The sequence below is a fragment of the Salvelinus alpinus genome, chromosome 13, assembly GCF_045679555.1.
Source record: "Salvelinus alpinus chromosome 13, SLU_Salpinus.1, whole genome shotgun sequence".
Taxonomy (NCBI): Eukaryota; Metazoa; Chordata; class Actinopteri; order Salmoniformes; family Salmonidae; genus Salvelinus; species Salvelinus alpinus.
This window is the reverse complement of record NC_092098.1, coordinates 36,919,118-36,938,608: the sequence shown is the minus strand read 5'-3', so window position 1 is coordinate 36,938,608 and position 19,491 is coordinate 36,919,118. Positions and strand designations below refer to the sequence as shown.

At 43.1% G+C, this 19,491-nt stretch overlaps 1 protein-coding gene across 3 annotated transcripts; it reads right to left on the bottom strand.

Annotated features, from left to right (window-relative positions):
* Nucleotides 1–2,242: 2,242 nt before the first annotated feature.
* Nucleotides 2,243–9,937, bottom strand: adad2 (adenosine deaminase domain containing 2). Of its 3 annotated transcripts, none has more exons than XM_071339153.1 (9): nucleotides 9,699–9,937; nucleotides 8,778–9,257; nucleotides 8,157–8,297; nucleotides 7,824–7,974; nucleotides 7,409–7,576; nucleotides 3,617–3,831; nucleotides 3,279–3,516; nucleotides 2,907–3,039; nucleotides 2,243–2,694 (listed from the first exon to the last, which is right to left on the bottom strand). In XM_071339153.1, exons 2-9 carry the CDS (start codon nucleotides 9,235–9,237, stop codon nucleotides 2,584–2,586), a joined length of 1,617 nt encoding a protein of 538 aa, XP_071195254.1. In that variant the 5' UTR covers nucleotides 9,238–9,257; nucleotides 9,699–9,937; the 3' UTR covers nucleotides 2,243–2,583. The 3 variants fall into 3 exon arrangements, with proteins under 3 accessions (XP_071195254.1, XP_071195255.1, XP_071195252.1); XM_071339154.1 differs by having other exon boundaries at nucleotides 8,157–8,285; nucleotides 9,699–9,837; XM_071339151.1 differs by lacking the exon at nucleotides 9,699–9,937 and adding an exon at nucleotides 9,514–9,634 and having other exon boundaries at nucleotides 2,310–2,694; nucleotides 2,905–3,039.
* Between the last annotated feature and the right edge of the window lie 9,554 nt (nucleotides 9,938–19,491).

Below are 19,491 nucleotides of genomic sequence, written 5' to 3'. Positions count from 1 at the left end.
TTGTCTACCTTTTTGCTGTTGTCTGTGCCCAACAATGTTTGTACCATGTTTTGTGCTGCTGCCATGTTGTGTTGCTACCATGCTGTGTTGTCATGTGTTGCTGCCATGCTGTGTTGTTGTCTTAGGTCTCTCTTGTTGTGATGCGTTTTATAAAAAATAAAAAAATGTATCCCATCCCCGCAGGAGGTCTTTTGCCTTTTGGTAGGCTGTCATTGTAAATAAGAATTTGTTATTAACTGACTTGCCTAGTTAAATAAAGGTTAAATAAATAAAAACCACCCCATGAAGTAAAAGTTTACATCCATAAACACTACTGTTCAAAAGTTTGGGGTCACTTAGCTTCTGGCTATTTTGCCAGAAACGAAGTTCTTAGTTTCTGGCCATTTTGAGCCTGTAATCAAACCCACAAAAGCTGATGCTCCAGATACTCAACTAGTCTGAAGGCCAGTTTTATTGCTTCTTTAATCAGGACAACAGTTTTCAGCTGTGTTAACATAATTGCAAAAGGGTTTTCTAATGATCAATTAGCTTTTTAAAACGATAAACTTGGATTAGCTACCACAACGTGCCATTGGAACACAGGAGTGATGGTTGCTGATAATGGGCCTCTGTACTCCTATGTAGATATTACATTTTAAAAAAGCAATTTCCAGCTACAATAGTCATTTACAACATTAACAATGTCTACACTGTATTTCTGATCAATTTGATGTTATTTTAAAATGGACAAAAAATGTGCTTTCATTTCAAAAACATGGACATTTCTAAGTGACCCCAAACTTTTGAACGGTAGTGTATGGCCAGCTATGTAAACTTTAACATTGATTTATCCTGCAATAGATGTCATTCAATTGATAGCATACAGTTTTGTCTTTTTCTAATGCCTCTTAAGGGGAAAGTAATCTAAAAGTAATGGAATGTAATCTGATTACGTTAATGAGTTTGGGTAATCCAAAAGTTACATTACTGATTACAATTTCGGACAGGTAACTAACGGATTACATTTAGAAAGAAACCTACCCAACCCTGCCTATACATTTTGATTGACGACAACACTAACTAGAGCTGGGTTGATAAACAGAAAATTCCCGACAGTGACTTTGCCATCCTCTTACCGAAGTAATTTTGTGGCATTGTGTGACAACATTTCAAAGTGGCATTTTATTTTACCCAGCACAATGTGCACCAGTGTAATGATCATGCTATTTAATCAGCTTCTTGATATGCCACACCTGTTAGGTAGATGGATTATTTTAGCAAATGAGAAATGCTCACCAACAGGGATGTAAACAAATTTGTGCACAGAATTTGACAAATAAGCTTTTTGTGCATATGGAACATTTATGGGACATTTTATTTCAGCTCATGAAACCAACACTTTACATAGTGTTTATATTTTTGTTTTGTGTATTTTAATGTCTTACTTTGGACTGGATAAAGTCAGTCGAGCCCTCCTGTTTAGCTACCTTGCTTTGAAGTATAGCCATTTTATACCTGATTCATTGAATGAGGGAATTATTTTATTAGACTTGTTTGTTGTATGCTAATGTTCTAATGTTACAGCATAATAACTCCAGGAGAGCTACTGGGTGTGCAGACTTTTGTTCCAGCCCTACGCCAACACACCAGATTCTACAACTCAACAGGACTTTGTTAAGCGGACTCCGATGTGTTTGAGTAGTGCTGGATCAAAAGGCTGCATACCCAGTGGCCTAGCTCTCCAAATAGAGTTGACCACATGTTTTATACAGGAACACTGCTGTATATTTTACTAAGGCATTTTTCCGACAGTGGTACTGATATGGTATGGAGTATCATTACACTAAGCTGGTATTGGTATCGAAGCCAAAATTCTGAACACTTGAGTTTGATCTAGCTATTGATCAGCCCATTGGGGTAGCCTAAACAAATGAAGATGGGCAACCCCATGCTTCAGCCATCTATAGCCTAGCCACTATCCTACAACATCCGTAAGGCTACAGGATTATGCTCATTGCTAAAATAGCACACCTGCCTGATAATATGAGCCATCTAGGCTATAGCCCTAAAAATCCAACTTTTTGCCAACACGGGCTCATTCTTGGAGAGGAATATTAGCAGGTGTGTGGTACGCGGAGACCCAAAATTGGTATTCAATTGCACTCAAAGAGGCATTAAAAAGGTCTTAAATTCATGGGACCTGTAAGTAAGTCTTGTCCGAGCCAGAACGGCTCATAGGGCAGTTGCGATTTCCCTGATTCTGTAGCATGAAGCAGCTTAATGCACAAGTACACACCCTGGACAGGACTTTAGTCAATCACAGGGCCTAGTTTTAGTTTTCATGCTCACCTTTAATTCAAGATTTAAATCTGATTAACTTCAGAGTTCTCTTTATTTTGCACATTATTGAATACTTGATGAAAACAGAACGGGTAGACATACCTGTCAAACTTGGCACACAGAGCGTGCAATACTGCTTATTTGAACATAGGAAAACTCAGGGGGAATACCTTTAATGCAGAAAGTAACAGACTCCAACCGCTTATGTCCTTCCAAAGAAACCCTTACTAATGAACCCCCGTGCTACCCTCCACTCTGAGCGGCTCAGGGACTGAAGCTGTCCACGAGGTGTTTAGAGTTCCATGGACCTGCGTTGTTGGACAGGAACTGCTGGTTGACCACGGTCTTGGCATTCTGGTAGGAGTGAGCCTCGACCTGCAACAACAAGGTTACACAAATCATTCACCACAGACTACATACATATCAATGGCTCACATTCATACCTTCAAAAGAAAAACTCAAATAATCCAGCATTACATGATAAATGACACATCCCTGCCAATTATAAATCTGTTCATTCAAACTGACAGAGTAGCTTACACAATTCAGGTTACATTTTCAATGATTAGCAATTAACACACACACACTTTGGCACTGTGGTACGTGGGGAGATCCTGTAGGCAGCGGTATCCTCCCAGAGTTGCAATTTTGCGGAAGTTGCTGTAGAGGGCCCTCTTGCACAGCCTGCTGGAGAAGCCAGAGCCACTCACAAATGGGGAACTGAGGGACAGAGAGAAGTCTAAAAACATTACCATCCCTGAGGCACCAAAGAAAACTCTCACCACAATGCCGATGTCTAAAGTACTAATCTATATCTAGTAAGTAGTAGAATGTAAATATACAAGCCAAGGGGATGTATTCTGTAAGATTGCACCCTACTGAACAAGCCCCATTTCTGTGTCCTTTGCCCTGATATAACCAACATCCCAGGCCCCAGGACCTGCTCTGCTCTGACTTACCCGTCCACAGTGAAGCCTTTGGTGCTGTCTAGGACCTCGATGCTGGCGTCCCCGAGGCACCAGTTGATGCTGAGGTCTGTGCAGTGGGCAGTGCTGAGTGGAGGCCCCACCCCCTCACTGCTGAGGAAGAAAATCCTCTTCTTGCTGAATGGCGGGGCCAGCAGCTCCTCCCAGCCCCCCTCGCCCAGGCGCTTGTTGATGGTCTCCGACACCTTCTCAGAGTACTGGCTGGAGTCACCTGAATAATAGAGACCAGTATATCTAAGTTTTTCATTTCTGTGGGTCTTTCTTTTTTCAATTTTAAAGCCATTGGCTTTGTTCAGTAGCGAAATGTTTACCCAGCACCACACTGGTGATGTACAGTGGCTGGACGAAGTGGCTAAGCAGCGCGCCCTGAATCCCAGTGACAGTCCAGCGGCACAACTTGTCGCTGTCGGACATGCAGCAGACGCGGGCGCCCCACACACTGGGTTGGAGGAAGGCCACAGGAATCAGGGAGCCCTTGGCGTGGCACTGCAGCTTCAGAGAGGAGTAGCTGCTGCTCAGAGACTTCCTGTGGAGAGACAGATAGGAGTATGTACAGGACATAGTTAATAGAGATGGGGGGAATCGATACATTAGAGTATCAAGAGAGTATTGATATATTGTCAAATAATATTACTCCAAGTAACGATCATCTTATGTCTTCCTATAAATAATGGGGCCGACGTGTGACATTTGGATTAAAAATTCTAAATGGTTTGAAACAAAAAATTATTTTCATGCAGTTCCACATGTATACTTAGAGAAATAAAAGTGAATATGCAAATTGACCCAGGACTCCACCTATACAACAATATAGGCCTAGGACTATACAGATCCTTCAGAAAGTATTCACACCCCTTGACTTTTTCCACATTTTGTTGTGTTACCGCTTGAATTTAAAATGGATTAAATGTAGATTGTGTGTCACTTGCCTACAAACAATATCCCTAATGTCATAGCGGAAATATGTTTTTAGAAATGTTTACAAATTAATTAAAAATGAAAAGCTGAAATGTCTTGAGTCAATAATTATTCAAACCCTTTGTTATGGCAAGCCTAAATAAATTCAGGAGTAAAAATTAGCTTAACAAGTAACATAAGTTCCATGGACTCACTCTGTGTGCAATAATAGTGTTTAACATGATTTTTGAATGACTACCTCATCTCTGTACCCCGCATATACAATTATTTGTACGGTTCCTCCGTCAAGCAGTGAATTTCAAACACAGATTCAACCAGAGGCTTCCCAATCCCACGCAAAGGTCACCTATTGGTAGATGGGTAAAAATAAAAAGCAGACATTGACACCAGGCCAAATATACACTGGAGTTGCTTACCAACATTGAATGTTTTTGAGTGGCCTAGTTAGTTTTGATTTAAATCAGATTGAAAAATCAATGGCAAGTCTTGAAAATGGCTGTCTAGCAATGATCAACAAACAACTTGACAGAGCTTGAATATTTTTTTTAAGAATAATGTGTGAATATTGTAAAATCCAGGTGTACAAAGCTCTAAGAGACTTACTGTCACGCCCTGACCTTAGTATTCTTTGTTTTCTTTATTATTTTGGTTCGGTCAGGGTGTGACATGGGTGATTATATGTTTTTGTCCTGTCTAGGGTTTTTGTATGTTTATGGGTTTGTCACCAGTCTAGGGGTTTTGTATGTCTATGGTTGCCTAGATTGGTTCTCAATTAGAGGCAGCTGTTTATCGTTGTCTCTGATTGGGAACCATATTTAGGCAGCCATATTCCTTGAGTATTTTGTGGGTAATTATCTATGTCTATGTTTAGTTGCTTGTGTCAGCACTATGATTATATAGCTTCACGTTCGTTTTGTTGTTTTTGTATAGTTCATTCCGTGTTCTTTCTTTATTAAAAGAAGATGCATTCAAATCACGCTGCGCTTTGGTCTCATCGCTATAACGAACGTGACACTTACCCAGAAAGACTCACAGCTGTAATCGCTGCCAAAGGTGATTGTAACATGTATTGAATCAGGGGTGGGAATACTTATGTAAATTATATATTTCTGTATTTCACTTCAATACATTTGCAAAAATGTCTAAAAACATGTTTTCACTTTGTCATTATGGAGTATTGTGTATAGATGGGTGAGAAAAAAACATTTAATACATTGAGTTCAGGCTGTAACAACATGGGGAATATGTCAATGGGTACTTTTTCAAGAACTTAATTGTAATTTTCAAGGACCTCAAGATTATACAATTGTGTCATTTATATAATTGTACATATAGGGCCTAATATAGAACCCCCCCCGCCCCCAAAGTGTAAAAAAAAGTAGGCCATTACCACTTTTTTTTGCCAAAACATTGATATTCAATTTATTATTACATTCTAAAATATGAGAATAATGTGGACATTGCCTGACTAAATAGATTTTTCTCTAGCCTATGTGGCCAACGCAGGCACAAGTAATAAAGCCAAGAATAGCAGTAGCATTAATCTCACCATCGTTGTTTTTATAATGGGAAAGTGACCAAAACCCAGGTAAATTTTTTAATAGAAGGATTTGTATTGGAAAGCCAAGTTGACGCCAACATTAGAAGTTGTCGTCCTCAAAATAACCACACCGCCCTCCAATTGATGTGAAGGGGCCACATCTCTCACAAAATCTGATAAAAAAATGAAGGGAGCAGGAGAACTTATAAATTGGCTACAATAACTACAAGGACTTTTCAAGCACCAAATTGAGGAAATGTCTGATTTTCAAGGTCAGCCTATTCCAGTACTTGATTTTCTGAGCTCCAAATTCAAGTAGGCTACTTTAAGGCCCTTGTATTGTGAATAAGATCATATTGATCATATATAAATGACAACAAATTACATGGCCTAGTGGACTTATTCATATTGTGAATAAGCCCACTAGGCCATGTAATTTGTCATTATATCCTGAATAATGTATAGGAATAGCATTGGGTGTTGCGCGATAGCCTATCCTACAAAATTAAGCACTGCAGACTGTCCAATCCGAGGCACAAATACATATGAAAATATGAATTTGTTACCTTAATGCTTTCCTGTTAAATTTAATGAGATCCTGCTGTAAATCAAGCAGACTACAGATGATCAACATCAATTCGCTAGGGATATAGATCAACGTGGATCCAATCACAACTGTCTTCACCGGAGTAATGAATGATACACAAATATTCTGGACATTCCTGGTGAATACCTTTTTTGCAGCACATTGGCTGTTGTTGCATCGCATGCGCTATCACAACAGCTGTTCGTCACTTGACTGTCATTAAGAAAATTCCTTCCTGGAGCAGATGATGTGTGAAAATATCAAGGCATAACTAACCAGCTGGAATCAAGTGCCTGCACATCCAACAAGTATTATGCATAATTGAGCCACGTTAATAATGACAGTATCAATTTAAGTATCAAGGTACGGTGACTCTTTCGGTTAGAAGCATTCGATTTTGTAATCACATTTATAATTTTGTATTTGTGTGCCCATGAAAACTGTTTTCACCCCGTAACATAAGGAGACACAAAATGTTAGGTCAGTGGGAAGGAAACCCTGTTCCTGGATAGCCGCAGGATTTTGTTCCAACTAGGTACCACACCTGACCAACTGAGATAATTGATCAGTTCAGTGATTGCCTTAAATTCAACACACCTGGTCTTCCAGGTCTGTTAAACCAAAAACATCAGGGCCAGGGTTGCCTACCCCTGTGTTAGGTAGTTACACTGCATTTCTGAGATCTCCATACAAAAAAAACTGTCTGACAGCTAGATCCAGGATTCTTACAAGGTTCAAGTTCAATGTCTAATTTAGCTGATTAATGATTAAACGCAAGGACAGAAAAGTTGTTTTATGTCACAATTTTGAACAAATCCTTCAAGACACCAACCATGATAACAGGTTAAACTCGTGAATTTGATTGAATATAGCTATGATCCCCTTTATATCTTAATGTAATGACATGAAAAAATTGGCAGATTATTATCAATGACTTATCAGCAGCTGTAACAAGTTGTACTGTGTAGGAAATTGTCACTGGTACCCTAGCTTATAAAAAGACCCACATACAGTACCCAAAAATGTATACACGCACTTTGACGTGAACAACACACTTACATGAGGATGCACTGAGCGGCGCCTTTCGGGGTCTGGTTGGTGTAGAGGTGCAGGTAAATCTGGGGCTTGAGCTGGAGCAGGTGGCTGTCGGAGGTGCTCTGGTAGATGGAGCGTTCCTTGTGCTTGGGGTCGTGGCTGAAGAACAGCAGCAGCTGCTTGAACAAATACCTGTACATAAAAAAAGGAATATTACACATTATTTCCTGATATCCAGTAATAATGGCAACGCTGAACTCAAAAAGAGAAGACAATGGATTATCAGAAGGATCCTATTAAGGTTGTGTTCATTTGGGCACAATGGAAAACAGAAAAGAAAAATTAGCATTTCGAATTGGACAAGTCCAGGTAATCCCTCCCTGTTTCAGTTTGTTTATTCCATTTGGTGCCAAATGAACACGACCAGGATGTAGTCTACCTTTGGAGAGCGCGTCTGGCGATGACGATGGCATGACAGTCATGCACCACGGTGCCACTGAAGCAAAGCCAGCCGCTGTAGCTCGACTGGCCTGTGCCCAATGCCACCACCTCATAGCGCTCACAGGACTGGCCCCCGGTGTCAATCACCTCTGAGGATACACCAACAATACACCCCATAGACACACACTGTCGATGTAAGATTAGGCTGAACAGTGTTTCACACTGAGCATACGTTTACCCAATGTGAAAAATGCAGTGGGTCCTATTTTGGGGTGAATTCTTATTTTGGGTCTGGAATGAGACCTATAGTGAGCAGTATGGGAGAACTCACCTCTCTCTAAGACAAAGGCAGCCAGGTGGCTTTTGCAGTTATGGAACTCTGGACACTCCCTCAGGAGGCGCTCAAACCTCTCGCTGCATACTGCTGCCATTCGATGTTTATGCCAGTCTGTGTAACCCACTGGAAACACAGCTAGAGGAGATGTTCATTAAGATCTTTCTAAAGTGTGCTTAAAGGAATACTTCTGGATTTTGGCAATGAGGCCCTTTATCTAGCTACTTGCCTAGAGTCAGATGAACTCGTGGATACCATTTATATGTCTCTGTGTCCAGTATGAAGGAAGTTAGAGATTTCACGAGCCAATGCTAACTAGCGTTAGCGCAATCGCTGGAAGTCTATGGGTATCTGATATACAGATACCCATAGACTTCCAGTGTTAGCGCAACTACCTCTAACATCCTTCATACTGGACACAGATACATAAAAACGGTATCCACAATTTCATCTGACTATGGGGAAGTAGATAAAGGGCCTCATTTCCAAAATCCTGAAGTATCTAAGTATGTGTGCCTTTACAGGGAAAGTAGCCTGTTCCCTCAATTTTATTTATCCAGGAAGTCCCATTGAGGTCAGAAGACCTCTTTTACAAGGGACACCTGGCCCCTCACCCACCTCCAACCCGCTTGCCTCTCTTTGGGCTGCTCTCCAGGTTGTCCAACTGGTCCAGGACCCCTTGTTTGAGGAAGCTGATGTCCCCCTCGGACCGGGGCGGTGTGCCTGGGAGAGAGTACCCGTCACAGTCATCGCTAAAATCCTCCAGGTCAGCTGGCATCAGCATGTGGCTCTGCAGAGGGAGCCTGGGGGAAGATGACCTCTGGACAGGCATGCAGTCTTCTGTCAGCAACGGCCCCAGCAGGTTTGGGGTCCTGGAACCACCACCATCAATACATAGGGTTTTGTCGAAGCCCAGAGGGTCACCGACATCACAGTCGAAATCTCGCCCCATGGCCCCACCACTGCTGCTGATCCGGTGGTGCATCTCCATCCCGGGCTCGCCCTCTGAGGGAAAACGATTCAGCAGAGAGGCCGCCATTCTCGGCAGCCGCTTGTTCACAACGTTATGGTCCACCATTGTATGAGACCTGCTGTAGACTGAAAGGTAACGCCAAAAATATTTCACACATCAGCCAAGTTAGGGCAGGATTTCTCTGACTACAGCCCTACCATGTATGATCAATGCATGATGAATGCCCATATAACGAAAGTGACCTAGGTCGGAACTGTTAATAATCGTCCTTGGACATTACAGGAACCACAGCAAAAAAACTAACTAGTAACTCAGTTAAGTTTGTGAAGCAAGATAGGTCGAAATGTTCTCTATACTGAATTTGCAAGCTAAACCATTTACCTGTCCTTATCCAGCAGGATAAACTCACTTTCGTTATATGCACAAGAGTTTTGCAATGACAAGTTGTAACAAGCCTCGTTTGGCTTCCTAATACATAGCAACCGTGAATCTTTCAATTATTTAGTCACATAGCGTTACTTTCACATTAAAGGTTCTAGCTGTGAACATAAAACTTAAATTGTTACCGTCACCCCGAAATGTCAATTGAAGGTTGACGTTCCCTCGATGGATTTGGACACGAGCAGAAGCTTATGACGTGTTTGGGATAAAACAATAGTGTTGCTGTTTAGCTAACGTTACACACATCTACAATCTTGATGGTGAGTCGTCGTTGAAAGGGAAATGTCAAAAATGTTCTACTTCATATTCATAATCTCCACCCCATCAACATATGAAAATTGCGCGTTTCTATGTTCAATACAATAACTTTTTTCTTCTTCTCGTTTTGTGTTTGTCTAGAAATGTAGGCTCCTGCATGCGTTGGAGCTGGGCTATTGCTAGATGGCGTACATCTTGTCAAGTTGAATTGTTTTGCATTTTAGCTAACCTCAACTATTTTCCTAACATTAACCTAATTCTCCTCACCTATTACGTTAATTCTCCTAACCTGCTACAAGTTGTGAATTCTGACATAAGATGTATCCCATGCCCATCATTGAGGCTGGCCTGCAGGGAGTGGCATCTCTGGCATGTGTTTGAATTTGCATGCAAGTGGTGTACAAAATCTAAATGCATGCCGATGCAAATACATTGATTGGTTCATTTATTGATTATGGTTATATTTGTATTTATTATGGATCCCCATTCAGCAGCTACTCTTCCTGGGGTCCAGCAAAATGAAGGCACATCACAATACATTCACAGATTTCACAACACACTGTGTGCCTTCAGGCCCCTACTCCATCACTACCACATATCTACAGTACTAAATCCATGTGTATGTATGTGTGTGTATAGTGTGCATGTTATCGTGTGTGTATGCATGTGTCTGTGCCTATGTTTGTGTTGCTTCATAGTCCCTGCTGTTTCATAAGGTCTATTTTTATGTTTTTATTTTTATTTAATTTTACTGCTTGCATCAGTTACTTGATATGAATGGAGTTCCATGTAGTCATGGCTCTATGTAGTACTGTGCGCCTCCCATAGTCTGTTCTGGACTTGGGGACTGTGTAGACCTCTTGTGGCATGTCTTGTGGTGTATGCATGGGTGTCCGAGCTGTGCGCCAGCAGTTCAAACAGACAGCTCGGTGCATTCAACATGTCAATACCTCTCATAAATACAAGTAGTGATGAAGTCAATATCTCCTCCACTTTGAGCCAGGAGAGATTGAAATGCATATTATTAATATTAGCTCTCTGTGTACATCCAAGGGCCAGCCGTGCTGCCCTGTTCTGAGCCAATTGCAACTTTCCTAAGTCCTTTTTTGTGGCACCTGACCACACGACTGAACAGTAGTCCAGGTGCAACGAAACTAGGGTCTGTAGGACCTGCCTTGTTGATAGTGCTGTTGAGAAGGTAGAGCAGCATTTTATTATTGATATACTTCCCCCCATCTTAGCTACTGTTGTATCAATATGTTTTGACCATGACAGTTTAAAATCCAGGGTTACTCCAAGCAGTTTAGTAATCTCAACTTGCTCAATTTCCACATTATTTATTACAGGATTTAGTTGAGGTTTAGGGTTTAGTCAATGATTTGTCCCAAATACAATGCTTTTAGTTGTATAAATATTTAGTACTAACTTATTCCTTGCCACCCACTCTGAAACTAACTGCAACTCTTTGTTAAGTGTTGCAGTCATTTCAGTCGCTGTAGTAGCTGACATGTATAGAGTTGAGTCATACACATATATAGAAACTCTGGCTTTACTCAACCAGTGTGGCATGTCATTAGTAAAGATTGAAAAATTAATGGGCCTAGACAGCTGCCCTGGGAAATTCCTGATTCTACCTGGATTATGTTGGAAAGGCTTCTATTAAAGAACACCCTCTGTGTTCTGTTAGACCGGTAACTCTTTATTCACAATATAGCAGGAGTTTAAAGCCATAACACACAAGTTTTTCCAGCAGCAGACTATGATCGATAATGTCAAAAGCTGCACTAAATTCGAGCAAAACAGCCTCCACAATCTTTTTATCATCAACTTCTCTAAGCCAATTATCAGTAATTTGTGTAAGTGCTGTGCTTGTTGAGTGTCCATCCTGAAATTCTGTTGTCAATTTGTTTACTTGAAATAGCATTGTATCTGGTCAAACACCATTTTTCCCCAGAAGTGTACTAAGGGTTGGTAACAGGCTGATTGGTCGGCTATATGAGCCAGTAAAGTAGGCTTTACTATTCTCGGGTAGCGGAATTACTTTTGCTTCCCTCCAAGCCTGAGGGTTCACACATTCTAGTAGGCTTAAATTTAAAATATGGCAAATAGGAGTGGCAATATCATCCGCAATTATCCTCAGTAATTTTCCATCCAAGTTGTTAGACCTCGGTTGCTTGTCATTGTTGATAGACACTAATAATTTTCTCACCTCTTCCACACTCAGTTTACGGAATGCAAAATTACAATGCTTGTCTTTCATAATTCGGTCAGATATACATGGATGTGTAGTGTCAGCATTTGTTGCTGGCATGGCATGGCTCAGTTTGCTAATCTTGCCAATGAAAAAATCATGAAAGTAGTTTGCAATATCAGTGGGTTCTGTGATGAATGAGCCATCTGATTCAATGAGTTTGCCTTTTTTCCCAAAATTTCATTTAAGGTGCTCAAGCTTTTTACTATCATTCTTTGTAATTTATCTTTGTTTCATAGTGTATTTTCTTCTTTTTATTCAGTTTAGTCACATGATTTCTCAATTTGTAGTATGTTTGCCAATCGGTTGTGCAGCAAGACTTATTTGCCATTCCTTTTGCCTCATCCCTCTCAACCATACATTTTTTTTTTAATTCCTCATAAATCCATGGGGATTTAAGTTTTTAAAGTCATTTTCTTAATGGGTGCATGCTTATTAGTAACTGGAATAAGCAATTTCATAAATGTGTCAAGTGCAGTGTCTCTTTGCTCCTCTTTACACACCACGGACCAACAAATATTCTTTACATAAACAACATAGAAATCACTACAAAACTTATTGTATGACCTCTTATACACTATATTAGGCCCAGCCTTTGGAACTTTGGTTTTCCTAGATATGGCTACTATATTGTGATCACTACATCTGATGGATTTGGATACTGCTTTCAAACAAATCTCTGCAGCATTAGTAAAGATATGATAAATACGTGTTGATGATTTCATTCCTGTACTGTTTGTAACTACACTGGTAGGTTGATTGATAACCTGAACCAGGTTGCAGGCACTAGTTACAGTTTGAAGCTTTATCTTGAGTGGGCAGCCTGATGAAGGCCAGTCGATATTTTAATCACCCAGACAGTTAACCTCTTATTCTACGTTGTGAATGTGTCTTAAGATTTGTATTTAAGCAGTAGATACATTGTTTGTTTAGAGGTAGCATGTGATTTTGTGGCCCACTGCCATACTGCTGTCAAGGCAGGGGTGAAGATGACATAACACCGTCTGCACACTAGAGGGCAGCAAAGATACTACGTAAATTAGAGGCCTGAGCTGCAGTGTAGGCTCTTCTGCAAGAGTGTAGGTTTTCATTTCAGCAATCACCCCATCAAAAGATTAAGAAACTATATAAACAATTCGAAAATGGTGCTGAATGTTGCAGCCTGTACACGAGCATTTTAACACACATTGCCCCCCCCCCCCCAAAAAATGCAACCTACATAAACAGGTTCACTGTTATATCCAACTCTAGCTCACAGCTTGCCTTTGTGTCGAACAACCAGGCCTCATGCTAAATTCCTGGAAATCATTTTTGTAATTTGTTCCTTAAGTTAATTATCAACTTCAAGTCAGTCAATTAGTTTTAACTATTAGAAATAGGAGGCCCCCCCCCCCACACACAGCGGCAGTTAACACAGCATTGCCTTGTTCTACAGCTCTTGTCTGTCTCAGTGGGCTAGTAAACAGCTGCTGGGGCTGGCTTATGGGGGGGAGGGAGGAGTAGTATAGTATGGATGGTCCGGTCTGGAGGATGTGGTGGTGGGGGTTTCTATTTCTAATAGCTGAGGGGAGGGGGAGTCTGCTGGGGGGCTGACAGGGGCCTCTGAATGTGCAGCTGTATTCATCACTGTTGTTGGATCCCTTCTCCTTTAATTTTAGTAAGATAACTCAAGCCAGAGTGGTAAACATGTCTGTCCCTGGATGGCATGTTTATAAAGCAATACACTGATGAAATACAGCTTGTCAACCTTGGCATCGGTATTCTAGCCTTTTTACATCTCTCCTCCTGGCTATTTGTTTAGACATCCGATCAGAGTAGTGAAACGGAGATTCATGACTTGTTCTCCTAAACTGGATTGAGAAAATATGTTCAATACTTATTTACTTTGAACATGTTATGGGTTCCAAATGGATGCTTCCTTCCTGCCAAGAAATTTCCCTGAAAAAATTCACTACTCTGGTCTTGCTGATAGCATTATGGGGCCGAACCTCATTCAAATGAAGGGATTAAATGATGTCCCTATTCAGCCAAGTCAAACATGCAGCAGGAGGTAATGTCTGCACTGGCATAACAAATGTACAACCTTTATAGTCACAGGAAGAATCAAAAAACATTGGTGAGGGCCATTGCAACCTGAACCTAAGATATGTTACATTAACTTTACCATTCCAAGACAACGTTGTGTGTGTGCTCGTAGATTTCCAGTTGACCTCTCAAAAGAAGTTCGCCACTGGGCTATAGACCTAACTGACATCTGGTGAAAGGAGTTGTGGATTTAGAGAGGCCAAAAGAAAAGTAAAATTGACCGATCGATCTCTCTTCCTCCGCAAGTACCCTCCCCCGTTTCTTTTAGCCCCTGTTGACCTCTGCCCTTTTCTCTCTTCTCATTTCACCCCCACCTGTTCCTGTTCCCTCGTCCCTCCTGCCCTGCCTTTCATCTCCCATCTGCCAGAGTAGCTCCAGGAGGAGAGCGAGGGATATGGGGAGGGAAGGATATGAGGAGCGAGGGACAGGAGGAGAGGGAAGGATATGAGGAGAGAGGGAGGGATATGAGGAGCGAGGAACAGGAGGAGAGGGAGGGATATGAGGAGCGAGGGACAGGAGGAGAGAGGGAGGGACAGGAGGATAGAGGGAGGGATATGGGAGCGGGGGACAGGAGGATAGAGGCAGGGATATGGGTAGCGAGGGACAGGAGGATAGAGGCAGGGATATGGGGAGCGAGGGGCAGGAAGAGCGAGGAAGGGATATGGAGGAGAGAGGGAGGGATATGGGGAGTGAGGGACAGGAGGAGAGAGGGAGGGATATGGGGAGAGCGAGGGACAGGAGGAGCGAGGGAGGGATATGGGGAGCGAGGGACAGGAGGAGAGAGGGAGGGATATGGGGAAAGAGAGGGATATGAGGAGCGAAGGAGGGATATGGGGAGTGAGGGACAGGAGGAGCGAGGGAGGGATATGGGGAGCGAGGGACAGGAGGAGAGAGGGAGGGTTATGGGGAGAGCGAGGGACAGAAGGAGAGGGAGGGATATGGGAGTGCGAGGGACAGGAGGAGAGAGGGAGGGATATGGGAGCGAGGGACAGGAGGATAGAGGCAGGGATATAGGGAGCGAGAGACAGGAGGATAGAGGCAGGGATATAGGGAGCGAGGGACAGGAGGATAGAGGCAGGGATATGGGAGCGAGGGACAGGAGGATAGAGGCAGGGATATGGGGAGCGAGGGACAGGAGAATAGAGGCAGGGATATGGGGAGCGAGGGACAGGAGGATAGAGGCAGGGATATGGGGAGCGAGGGACAGGAGGATAGAGGCAGGGATATGGAGAGCGAGGGAGGGATAGGGGGAGCGAGGGACAGGAGGAGGGAGGGAGGGACAGGAGGATAGAGGCAGGGTTATAGGGAGCGAGGGACAGGTGGATAGAGGGAGGGATATGCGTAGCGAGGGACAGGAGGATAGAGGCAGGGATATGGGGAGCGAGAGACAGAAGGATAGCGGCAGGGATATGGGGAGCGAGGGACAGGAGGATAGAGGCAGGGATATGGGGAGCGAGGGACAGGAGGAGCGAGGCAGGGACAGGAGGAGCGAGGGACAGGAGGAGCGAGGGACAGGAGGAGCGAGGCAGGGATATGGGGAGCGAGGGACAGGAGGAGCGAGGGACAGGAGGAGCGAGGGAGGGATATAGTGAGCGAGCAAGGGACAGGAGGAGAGAGGGACAGGAGGAGAGAGGGAGGGATATGGGAAGAGTGATGGACAGGAGGATAGAGGCAGGGATATAGGGAGCGAGGGACAGGAGGATAGAGGGAGGGATATGGGTAGTGAGGGACAGGAGGATAGAGGCAGGGATATGGGGAGCGAGGGACAGGAGGAGCGAGGGAGGGATATGGGGAGCGAGGGACAGGAGGAGCGAGGGAGGGATATGGGGAGCGAGGGAGGGATATGGGGAGCGAGGGACAGGAGGAGAGAGGCAGGGATATAGGGAGCGAGGGACAGGAGGATAGAGGGAGGGATATGGGTAGCGAGGGACAGTAGGATAGAGGCAGTGATATGGGGAGTGAGGGACAGGAGGAGCGAGGGAGGGATATGGGGAGAGCGAGGGACAGGAGGAGAGAGTGAGGGATATGGGGAGCGAGGGACAGGAGGAGAGGTAGGAGTGAAGACTGGCAGATCTCGCTATAGGCTTATCCTGTATTGAATTATCATCATGCTACCACATGAGACAAAGAGGATTGTGAGTCACATTGTAAAATTGACATCTCTTCCTCAAGCTGATAAACCATTTAATGTTATGTATTTCACCTCATTTGTTTATGATAACAATTATATCCAGGAAGTGATTTGTTTGTGGAAGTTTAGACTTTTTGGAAACGGATAGTTTAGGATAAAAATATTTAAAGACGGGGAGGGATATCAATGTATTTAGCCATTGTTTTCTTGGACATGGCAGATGCAAAATGAAAAGACGAGAGACTTGCACATCCCTGCCTCAAACACACAAATTACCCTTGTTGATACACACCTTACAATATCTGACAATAGAGATATTCTTATTGGGTTTGTGGTTGGGGTGTTCGTCTTTGGGCCAAGCAATAAGAGTTTGTGGCCCGCAAGGGACCTTGTATTACAGTATCATAAGACAAGTACCATGTCCTTACACACACACATGAAAAATAGCTATAACATCACATAGACACACACATACTTACCCTACATACACTTATCCCACATGCTTGCACATGAGCAGCATATCAATGAACACAACCTACCACACCCAGCCACATGCTCCAGCACAACCCCCAACCCTCCTTCTGTCCCGTCCCACAGTCAGACTGCAGTCTGGGGAAGGGAGGTAGGAGTAGTGGCCAGAACAGCCTGGCTTTTCCCCTGAGGGTCTGGGGAACTTGGCCTGATTCTCCCCCAACTCTCCCTTTCTCCCTTTAGGGAAAGGGTCTCTGGGCAGCTGTATTGTGAACCAGGCAGATGCTTGTCCTTTTGATGGGAGGGCAGGGGTAACTCTGTGAATCCTCTTCCCAGGTTCCCATGCCCCATGGCAGGCTTGTGTCACACCCCTCGAGGGGATACAAATGAAACAGCACCAGAGAGGGAGCGAGACCAGGCACACAGTCCATCTGCTCCTTGACACAAAGACCTCTCAGATATACCTATAGATATGCACAGCATTGGTCCACATACAAAGACAACAGGTATGCTAACTTACTGAGGAACAGAGTGCGATATTGAGATAAGATTATTTGACCTACTACTACTGTATATGATGAAAAGGTAGCTATAAAACATGGTATGAGAAAGAGTAAAATACAACCATCATTACTGTATGTGAAGACAATAGGACTATGTAATAACCAGAGAAATAATAACCAGAGAAAACGATATAGAAATGGTTATGGTAATGTATTAAAAGCTGGAGTTAAAGACACTAACTGGAAGCCTAACTTGTATTCCAGGAACTACAAAACAATAGGAACACCTTCCTTTTTTGCCCTCAGAACAGCTTCAATTCATTGGGGCAAGGACTCTGCAAGGTGTTAAAAGCATTCCACAGAGATGCTGGCCCATGTTGACTATAATGCTTCCCACAGTTGTGTCAAGTTGGCTGGTAGTGGATCTCTACTCCGAATAGCTCGTTCCATCTCATCCCACAGATGTTCAGTTGGTTTGAGATCTGGTGACTGGGCAGGCCACTGCAGTAAGCTGAATTTACTGTCATGTAAGTGGATCCATTCCTGGACAAAATCCTATCCTTGTGGCATTGGACATTATCCTGCTGAAGAAATCAATTTGCAGATGGATATACTACTGCCATGAAGGGATGCACCTGATTGGCAATGTTCAGTATCAATGATGTTCAGATATCTATAGCATAGATCAAAGTAGGCTAGTCTTATCTGGTTTTAATATCCAGCACTAGTTTTGGGGCTTTTTTAGGAGGTAGTTGCTATGTTTTAAGGCATTGGCAGCTAATCTTTATTAAAGAACCATCAAATTTGACATACACTTACTGTACAAAACATTAGCAACACCTGCTCTTTCCATGTCATAGACTGACCAGGTTAATCCAGGTGAAAGCTATGATCTCTTATTGATGTCATTGTTAAATACACTTCAGGTTGTGTAAATCAAATCTAATTTTATTTGTCACATGCGCCGAATACAACAGATGTAGACCTTGCAGTGAAATGCTTACTTACAAGCCCTTAACCAACAATGCAGTTTTAAGAAAAATGCCTAAAAAATAAAATAAATAAATAAAAGTAACAAATCATTCAAGAGCAGCAGTAAAATAACAATAGCGAGGCTATATACAGGGGGTACCGGTACAGAGTAAATGTGCGAGGGCACCGGTTAGTCGAGGTAATATGTGCATGTAGGTAGAGGTATTAAAGTGACTATGCATAGATAAGAGAGTATCAGCAGTGTAAAAGAGGGGAGGGCAATGCAAATAGTCTGGGTAGCCATTTGATTAGATGTTCAGGAGTCTTATGGCTTGGGGGTAGAAGCCTCTTGGACCAGGACTTGGCGCTCCGGTACTGCTTGCCGTGCGGTAGCAGAGAGAACAGTCTATGACTAGGGTGGCTGGAGTCTTTTTGACAATTTAGGGCCTTCCTCTGACACCGCCTGGTATAGAGATCCTGGATGGCAGGAAGCTTGGCCCCAGTGATGTACTGGGCCGTACGCAACTGCCCTCTGTAGTGCCTTGCGGTCGGAGGCCGAGTAGTTGCCATACCAGGCAGTGATGCAACCCGTCAGGATGCTCTCGATGGTGCAGCTGTACAACCTTTTGAGGATCTGAGGATCCATGCCAAATATTTTCAGTCTCCTGAGGGGGAATAGGTTTTGTCATACCCTCTTCACGACTGTCTTGGTGTGCTTGGACCATGCTAGTGTAGCGTGGTTCATTCTGCGTTGTGTACTTTTAATTAGGACGCTGCCACAACTGACGGTCTGCTAGTTTAAATCTTTTTATTTGCCCTGCACACGAAGAGACAACACACATTATGTTAACCCTTGGCGCAGTCACATCTCTCAGGCACCTTGCTAGCCGAAGGTCAGGCAAAAGAGCGGCAAAAGGAAATAACAGGTGCTGCGTGCACACATTCAATGCACAACAGCACACCATACAATACAAGTAAAATGATACAGAACATAATTTGGACAAAATAAAAAACATACCTGCACACGAAGAGACAACACACATTATGTTAACCCTTGGTGCAGTCCTAGCTCTCAGGCACCTGCGCAAGCACATGAACACTCACTCAAACACTGTCCCAAGTACTGACAAGTTACAATAGATACCCTAGTTAGCGAGCTTTGTGAAACTTGTTAACATAAATCTTTATATTATCCACATTGTAACAAACTTATGGTTGCATAACAGTACATTGTGTAACATTATGAC